We start from the raw sequence: 9429 nt of genomic DNA, 5'->3' as shown, positions 1-9429 counted from the left end.
TCCATTGTGGCACAAGGGGAACTCCAAGGAAGGATTTTAACATATTCACTTACATTTATACCATGCTGGAAATGCATGTTGACATTTTCACTTATCATTTACTTGTCAGGGGAAGGCATAATGAATATTCAAAGCCTAAAGCTATAAGTCACAATGTTAAATCATGAACTCAAAAAAGGCCTTTTGCAATTTAAGTGCTCTCTTGTATAAAGCATCAAAAAGTTAATACAAGTACTAGTCTTAAGCAGTCACACAAGTCTAAGCCACATTTATTTGCACATGTATAGTAATGGGCAACAGATACTCCAAATTCATACAAATTTATAAAACAACAAAGTTAATCATTTGGTACCACTTGCGTGTTATCTTGCTTACAGATTCAAGTGTAGATGAGCTTCCTTCATTTTGTAAACTTTCATACAATACTTACTTAAACAAAAATTCTTGAAAACACATATTGGTATGTTTCAGGGCCAACACAAAAATTAAGACAAGACCACAAACTCAAAATCCAAGTTTAGAATATACTTTTCTACCTCCTCCCCTAGAAAGTGATTATTTTCTTTAACAGATGTATATGTTGTATCACACAAGTAACCATGGAGATAAAATGATGCTCCCATAATTGTATAAAGAAAATTCTGACCAAATCATACTGTTTTAAGTTATCTACCAAATATATGGTTTAAATATGAGAAACGGGGAAATGCTTAGAATAAAATAACATGGGAGATTAGAAAAAAATAAATGATTTTTAAGAACAAAATGTTCCCATCAAAGCTGCAAAGATCTGACTTTGACAACTTAAAATAATTGTCTAAGGCAAATAAAAGTGAGGAAACCTTCAAAAAACATTCTAATCACGTTCAATATCTAGTGATAAAGGCTGAAAATAATATCAAGAGGATATTTATTATACAAGTGTCAACGAGGACATCCCAAAACTAAGGAAAGAAATGCACATTTATTTCTACAAAAGCAATGTATGATACAGAATTAGAAGGGAACAGACTTAAAGATTTACCTATTAAAATATACAGATTCTTACTGAAGAGTAGGATATTTAAAAAAGATGACAAGGGATGTTAATCTTTTTTTATTATTATTATTTTTACATATTTTGGAACCTCACATAATTTTGATAAATAACTCTTACAAAATTATGCAAAAGTACAAGAATGTCTGGTAAACAAACAGTCTGTATTTTCCAAAAAAATTTTTACAACATGCAATTCTTAAGGCAGCATTCTCCTTACAAGGAAAGGTAATCCTTTTACTCATCAAGAAATCTTCTGCTGCAAGAATAGGCTAAGAAAGCCTGGCTTCTTCCATTAACGCCTTTTGTCTTTCCTGTCTGATTTTCGGTCTCTTTCACTTCTTGAGGATCTTTTGCCTGATCGACTACTCTCTGATATAGACCTCTTTCTGTCAGACCGGGAATTCTTATCCTTTGATCCTTTTGTATCTCTACTACTACCACCTTTTGAAGATTTGTGACTTCTTTCTAGTCCAGAAGCATCCCTCCGCTTCCGATCCACACTCCTCCTGTGTTTTCTATCTCTGTTATGTCCCCGGCCCCTACTTCGACTTCTACTCTCACTACTACTGGTAGTGCTGCTGCTACTGTCTCTACTGCTGCTGCCACTTGTACTGGAGCTGCTACTAGAACTACTTCGACTACTGCTACTGCCACTGCTAGAACTGCTTCCACTGCTGCTACTGGTTGAACTGCTACTAGAACTACTACTGCTACTGCTTCGACTTCTGCTCTTGCTTGTCTTATTTCTAGCTCGACCTCTACTTCTGCTCCTAGTTTTGGTTTTGCTCTTGCTCTCTGGATGTACTGTCAAGACTGGCTCTACTGTCACCTCAGTCAGTTTTGCAGATTCTACAGGAAACTCCTTTCTCTCAGGTGGTAAATGCCCTTGCTCCTGAATAGCCTGAGGTGGTGGCTGTAAAACAGCTAAGGGCATAGTCTCAGGCTGAGAGAGAGGCTGGGGCTGGAGTGCTGGTTGGGACTGGGACTGGGACTGGCACTGGGCCTGGGCCTGTGGCTGTGGCTGTGGCTGTGGCTGGGACTGGGGCTGGGGCTGAGGCAGGGGCTGAGGCTGAGACATAGGCTCAGGCTGGGGCTCAGATTCTTTTTCTTCTTTTTCCTCAGGCTCATTTTCCATTTCTAGAGCACTAGAATTCTCTTTTGCAGGAGAAAGAGATTTACATTCTTTATCTGGCTCAACTTCAAATTCCATCTCTGGCTCCAATTCTTTGCTAGTTTCATTTTCTGAAGGTTCTATACTTTCAACTTGATTGGTTTCCATTACTTCCTGCTCAGCAATTACATTTTTGACACTCTCCACCATCTCTAGCACATCCATTACTTCTTCAGGCTGACTATCCTGCTGCTTCTCACTTTCCCTTACCTCAGTTTCCTCCTCCATCTTAACTTCCATTTCCTGTTTTTGTTCCTCTTCCTCCTGTTCTTTCTCTGCATCACTATGAACTATACCTATTTCCTTTTCCTCTTCCTCTCCTGCTTCCTCTATTTCTACATCATTGTGCTGATTACCTGTCTCCTCCAACTCTTCCTCTCGCTGAGCCACCTTACCCTCTTCTTGTTCCGACTTCTGTTCTTCATTACGCACCACCTGATGCTCTTTTTCCTTCATTGATTGTCTTCTAGGCCTAGCCTCCATTTTATTTATTTGTTCTGCAAATTCGATGCGTCTACCTTCAAATAAAGCTAAAGAATAAAAATGTACGTGTAAAGTTTACTAACAATGGTTTGAAAATTCAAAGTCATAAACTGACACCTGGTCACAAATTATCACTGAGCTTAATTTAAATGTCTTTTTTGTAAAGAGATGATGACAAAAAATTATGCCAAGTCAGTTTATGGTATCATATTATGCATTAATTTTTGATTCCAAGGAGAGACAAATCAATCTAATCACCGTCTTAGCAGTGTATACTCTTCTATGTGTGCTCCCTCTATGGACTACATCAATGCTGACTTTTTTTCCTTGATTCATTAGCATTTATATCTGGTCATTAGGAGCATCAAGCAAAAAAGAAGTCATCTCATTCAAATGCTTAAGAACTAAATGTGCATTAAGCACCACCTACAGTATATAAATTTTGGGTTAAACTCTATCATGAAAACAAATGCTCCTGCATATCAAACACATTAACATCTTAGAATATCGTTCTAAAAAATTAACTACTGAATCACAATTGTTACAGAAAACAAACATATGTATGTATGAGTGTGTTACCTTACCCATTAAAGAAATTTCCACGCACCTCTCCACTGCACACTTACCATTCATTTTTCTCTGTGACTCTTCTATCAGTTTTTGGGTAGCTGGACACATTCTTCCAGGAATATAGAACAAATGGGGCTTTGTCTTAGTTCTTATATATTTAATTATCTTGGCATTATGCTCATTCCATTCTTCTTGCTAAAGAAAAGGTAAAAAATCACTGCCTTTGTCATAATCAGGGATCACAATCTCAGAATTCCAAAATATACTCACCAGCTGCGCAAGCTCAACCTTCTGTTCCAAAAGCCGCAGTTCTGTCTGTTTAGCACGTCTCTCTTCAAACAGTTCTCTCCTCTCATTTTCAACCTGTTTTCTTTCTTCTTCTGCCTGCACTTCAAGTTTTTGTTCAATTTCCTGACGTCTCTTTTGCTAAAGATAAACAATAACCTTTAAAAGCTTATTACACATCCTGATTGTGTGAAACATTAAATTTCTTTTTTTTAGTCTTTTTAGGGCCGTATCCACCGCATGGAAATATGTATTTTAACAGCTGAAGTATCTTTAATGCCTGCCTGTAAGTTGAATTCTTAGTTCTCACAATTTTTTTTTTTTGTCTTTTTAGGGCTGCACTTGTGGCATATGGAAGTTCCCAGGAAAGGGGTAGAATGAGAGCTGCAGCTTCTGGCCTACACCACAGCCATAACAACACCAGATCTGTGACCTACATGGCAGCTCATGGCAGCAACGCCAGATACTTAACCCACTGAGTGAGGGGAGAGATCAAACCCACATCTTCATGGATACTAGTCGAGTTCTTAACCTGCTGAGCCACAACAGGAATTCCCATGAAGCATTAAAATTTTACTGTTATATGCATACATTTTGCACCTGCAATTTAGAACACCAGCTAATTCAAACGTGGCATTTGAGGTAATCTGCAATTTTTCTTTCAGGAAATGGGGACTAAAGCCTTTTCACGTTAAAATGTTTTTAAAGCCATTAGGGATAATATCAATAGCTGTTCCTTTGCAATATAATTTACGAAAAACCTTAACTAAAAGTTATCCTAAAAAACAAGTACTGTTTATAGATTATCTTGAGTTATTCTTTCCAAATCAAAGAATTTGTGAAGTGATGTCTTAGTAAATGAAGTAAAAAACTAGTCAACTCTACATTTTAAAAACCCAGACTTATTCTTCAAACATTAAGATACTTTAAGCCTTTTATATTCTCTAATAAAGTTAACATATAAAAGCTGAAATAAAATTTTATCAATCTCCTATAACTGAATTGTTATCTCCCTTTTACTATAGCGCTCTCCTAAGAAGCAATAATATGGTGTTCAACTCCAAAGACACAATTACAATTCTGTTGCTTCAGTAAAATAAAACCTTCCTAAAAGGTGACACAGTTAAACTAAGGAGGGCAGGGAATATAATCTATGTTTTTGCTTCTAAAGTCCCTCTAAGTGCATTAAGTCTTAAAAATTAGAATTACTGAATTAATCACAAGTTCAACTTCCGGTTTGAAAGAATGCACTCTAAGGCCTAAAGAAACGAAGACTTGTCCAAGACAATGGAATGAGATTGATATAGAGCTGAGAACAGAATCCAAGTTCTCCCGAGTCAGACCAAGTCCTCTAAACGATAAGAAGTTCACTAAGTTACTTAACAGCACTTCAAAAAAGACCAATTAATAATTGTAGAAAGTTTCTACAGTTTTTCCTTGGCTTCATGTAGGCTTGCAATTAAACTTTTTTTCCGAAAAAGGAAGTTATCAGTTACCCACTTTTTGAAGCCTTCAATTAAATCTTTTTTGGGGGGTGGGGAGGGGTGCAGGTACAGCATATATGGAAGTTCCCAGGCTAGGGGTCAAATTGGAGCCGGCCTGCCCCAGAGAAATGTGGGATCTGAGCAGAGTCTGTGACCCACAGTTTGAGGTAACGCCAGATCCCTAACCCACTGAGCAAAGCCAGGGACTGAACCCACATCCTCATTCATATGAGTTGGGTTCCTTTCCGCTAAGCTACAACAGGAAGTAGAACTCCCGCAATTAAATCTTAAGAGAACTTTTCAGCTCTTTTTAAAAATATGCAATCAGCTACTTTGGAAACTTAGAGGAAGCAAAGGAAAAAGTGCACACATACCCTTTCAGTAGCAACAGTGGATTCTTGTTTAAATTTCTGAAGCGTGCCCATCAACAAGCCAAATATTCGTCGGTTCCTGAAGTAAAGAAAAAGAAAATCCAATTTCAAAAGGTTCCACTTCATTTAAGACTGCCATTTGCTAGAAGAAACATACAATAGACATAAGAACAATTCCTTAAATTTTCTTTAAGTTACATTATTTGACAAGAGTTGTTTTCCTCCAGAAGGATACTAATGATACCTTTGCTTTCCCTTTTCATCCATATTTTGATCCTGGATAAGGTCTCTACGAGTGCGCTCTTTGGAGGTAGCTACAACTGAAGACTGCAAAGCTGGCTGTAGGAGAAAAGAAATTTCTGTCATTTCACTAGCATATGGGTGGCACTCTTTTAAATGTAGTAAGGTGAAACGGCTATATTCATTCTCTATGAAGTTCTTTTAATCTCAATTACCCTCTTAACATCGTCATCCTCTGGGTCGCTTTCTTGGCGTGATTCTCTCCGAGTCCGACGCTCCCCGCCCAGCCTGACAAAGGAAAGAGAATTTAGATGGAGCAATAAAAACTTTGATCTCTTTTACCTCTCAAGATGGTTAAGTTTTTGTAGTAAAAGACAGAAAAATAGTACAAATTGAGTATTTTCCCAATCTTATTCTTCTCATGACCTTTATTTTGTTAAAACTGCTGTTATTGTTAGTGTAAAGTTGAGTTTTAAGTGATACTGGCTATCTCAGTTCCATCAGATACCAAGGGAACAGACTCAGGAAATGGTATACCACTCAATTCTAATAGAGCCCTTACACAACAATATTTGTTAAATATTTATGCTACCTCAGAAAGTGAAACATACAAGTTTGCTTTCAGAATCTTATCATTCAACATACCTACTGACTGCCCCTTCAAGGTCTCTCTGTTTGGCTGGGGGTCCTCCTCCACTATCTGAGAATCCACGCCTGCAATATAAATGTCCAACATTATAAACACGTAAATGTATTTATATGAGAGAATATTTCCATTTAGGGAACAGGATTTAGTTACAAATTAAAAAAAAAAAACCCTCCTAATTAAAGTAACCTTAGGGGACTCTTCTCCCCCTTCCCAACAACCCTGGGAGCTGTTTGCTTTATTTTTTTTATTTGTTTTGCTTTTTGGGCTGCACCTGCAGCATATGGAGGTTCCCAGGCTAGGGGTTGAATGGGAGCTACAGCTGCTGGCCTAAGCCACAGCCACAGCAACATCAGATCTGAGCTTATCTGCGACCCATACCACAGCTCATGGTTCCTTAACCCACTGAGCAAGGCCAGACATGGAAACTTCAACCTCATGGTTTCTAGTCAGATTCGTTTTTGCTGTGCTACAACAGGAACTGCTATTTGCTTTCCTTTAATAAAGACTCTGCTGGAGTTCCCATTGTGGTGAAGTGGTTAACGAATCCGACTAGGAACCATGAGGTTGTGGGTTTGATCCCAGGCCTTGCTCAGTGGGTTAAGGATCCAGCGCTGCAGTGAGCTGTGGTGTAGGTCACAGTCTCGGCTTGGACCCCACGTTGCTATGGCTCTGGTGTAGGCCAGTGGCTATAGCTCTGATTAGACCCCTAGTCTGGGTACCTCTATATGCCTCAGCAGCGGCCCAAGAAATGGCAAAAAGACAAAAAAAAAAACCAAAAAACTTTGCTTGCTTGCTTAAAAATAAATAAATAAATAAAGTAATCTTAAATGGTCATTTATCCCCAAATGCTTTTATAGCGCTTCTTTTACAACTATGAGAATAGGAGTTCCTGTTGTGGCACTGCAGCTGCGAGTATGACTGGGAATCATAAGGTTGCGGGTTTGATCCCTGGCCTCAATCAATGGGTTGGGGACCTGACGTTGCTGTGAGCTGTGGTGTGGGTCGCAGATGCGGCTTGGATCTGATGTGGCTGTGGTGTAGGCTGGCAGCTGTGGCTCCAATTGGACCCCTAGCCTGGGAACCTCCATATGCCATGGGTATGGACCTGAAAAAAAAAAAAAAAACAAAAAAACAAAAACCTATGGGAATAAATTGTTTGCACATAACTGGTACAGTCACTTCAATCTCTAGTTTGGAGTGTAAAGTTCCTGGATAACTATACAGAAAACTACATACAGCTCATCACATCTTCAAACTACGGAAATATCTCTAACGTTGACTCTACCACAAAATTTGTTTAAACCGATGCCTTAATTTAGTTAGTATAGTAAGTACCAACAGTCTTAACATGTGAATTAAATCCTAAGGAAATCTTACCTCAGCAATAAACTACCACGTCCTCTACCTCCACCAGGACCAGACAGGGCCAGCAATCTGGCTTGGATGGGCCTACAAAATATTTACAAATCAGTACAAAAATCGTATCTAACAGCACCAAACACCTTAAGGATGAGGTTCATCATCAAAAGAAAATAACCAGGAACGTTCTAATCTGACGGTTTCAAATCCACGTGTTTCAAACACGACAGGAAGTACTGCATTAACTTCCTTGTTTTTCCAAGATCAGGACCACCGAAATTGTATTTACCTCGCTGCCAGTACACATTAACAAGCTGGGGTCAGGCCCCAATATCGCCACCCCAAAGGAAGTTGCATGAAGCGGAGGACAGCGTCCCGGGAGAGTCTCCGGACCAGTCCCGAGTCAGGCGGCCCCGGGAGGAGAAAGGCTTTGTGCTGCAGTTCCGGGCCTGCAGGGCCGAGGGCGGGAATCTGCAGTCCCGGCCTTCCCTCAGGACAGGAAACCATTCCGACGCACCCCGGCCCCGCTCTCGCTCCTCACACCTGAGCCCCAGGACTTAGGGCGGCGGTCTCGGAAATTCCCACCTCACGGAGGACGGGATTCTACGGCTGCCCCGGGAAGAGGCCTCGATGTTCCAGCCTTCTCAGGGCTGACCGCTCTCCCCGCCCCCAATTCACCCCGGCTTCACGACTGCCTTTCGGAGACGGCAATTTCCCATCCGCCCTTTACCTCACGTCATTCGGATCCCGCCCGGTGAGCTTGCGAATATTCTCATCTACGTTCTTTAGGCTCTCTTTGGCCTTTTCTAGCTGCTCCTGCAAAGTTCTCACTGCGACCGCCATCTTCTCCCTGCGGCAGGCTTCGAGACTGCTCTACAGGCCGCGCCTGGCTGTGTCGCGCCGCGAAACGCGAGAGGACTGACAGCTGGCCTCAGCCAATGACAATAGGAGTTGTATTTCGGCCTTAACCATTCAGCAACCGGAAGGGGGAGAAGCTGCCGGCCCTTGAGACTCTGGGCCAATGAAAAGTCGACCAGGCGGTTGTCTCCCTCTCCAGTTAGCCGCGGGTGGCTGGGCTCCGCTTCTAGCGCAGAGTCGGGGCGGGTTTGAGAGTCCCTAGGTCCTCCGAGACGTGCGCTCGCGGCCGTCCTCGTTTGGCCAGGAGAGCGGAGCTTTCTAGCCCTTTTAACCCGTATATGACGTGCCTTTTTCGTTTTACCACCTAATCGCATTAGAGTAGAGCGGAAGCGAGTCTATTTTCCCATCTTCCCCGGTAAATGATTTTCTAAGGACAGGGTGCGGCCATTCTGTTGGTGCGCATGCCCAGAGAGGGGGTGGGCGGGTCGGCTCCCTTAATGAGGTTAAACCGTAAAGAGCACCGCAAAGCAAAGAATGAAGACGGAAAGATTATTAATCGTAATAGATTACATTTACTTTGTTCTCTACACCTGAAACACTTTATGTGCCTTGTCCCCCACAAACCAAAAGCTTGAATAAAATGTCTGTTATTACTGATATGGAAGTTGAGTCTGGAGATACTGTAATTGTCCCTAGGTCATGCCGGCCTGGGGTCTTCCTATGATCAGACCCTGGGCAAGGATGTACTACAAGAAAAAAGCGATGGCGAGGCAGGCATTAGCCTCTACACTCGGCCTAATGCTCTTTGGTTTAAGACAGGGTCCAGGAGAGTAGCCCTTTTGTTGTTTGTGTCCTCCACCTTCTGGTTCTGCTTTACCCCTACTGCTGACCTGAGAACCGGTTTTGTTCCAGAAATATAT

At 41.2% G+C, this 9429-nt stretch overlaps 1 protein-coding gene across 1 annotated transcript; it reads right to left on the bottom strand.

Moving 5' to 3' along the window:
- Positions 1–251: 251 nt before the first annotated feature.
- Positions 252–8572, bottom strand: PNN (pinin, desmosome associated protein). The gene is made up of 9 exons (XM_047767222.1): positions 8382–8572; positions 7670–7741; positions 6289–6357; positions 5859–5931; positions 5648–5742; positions 5407–5482; positions 3534–3689; positions 3320–3458; positions 252–2740 (listed from the first exon to the last, which is right to left on the bottom strand). Exons 1-9 carry the CDS (start codon positions 8492–8494, stop codon positions 1332–1334), a joined length of 2202 nt encoding a protein of 733 aa, XP_047623178.1. The 5' UTR covers positions 8495–8572; the 3' UTR covers positions 252–1331.
- Between the last annotated feature and the right edge of the window lie 857 nt (positions 8573–9429).

Source organism: Phacochoerus africanus, chromosome 2 (genome assembly GCF_016906955.1).
Source record: "Phacochoerus africanus isolate WHEZ1 chromosome 2, ROS_Pafr_v1, whole genome shotgun sequence".
Classification (NCBI taxonomy): domain Eukaryota; kingdom Metazoa; phylum Chordata; class Mammalia; order Artiodactyla; family Suidae; genus Phacochoerus; species Phacochoerus africanus.
This window is presented reverse-complemented; position numbering and strand designations above follow the sequence as displayed.

Bases quoted from the DNA above. Each gene is read 5' to 3' on its own strand.
- PNN (XM_047767222.1), bottom strand. From the start codon at position 8,494: ATGGCGGTCGCAGTGAGAACTTTGCAGGAGCAGCTAGAAAAGGCCAAA. The intron at 6,358-7,669 runs GTAAGATTTCCT...TTTATATTGCAG, and splicing joins CGTGGTAGTTTATTGCTGAG to GCGTGGATTCTCAGATAGTG. The intron at 3,690-5,406 runs GTATGTGTGCAC...GTTTATCTTTAG, and splicing joins CCACTGTTGCTACTGAAAGG to CAAAAGAGACGTCAGGAAAT.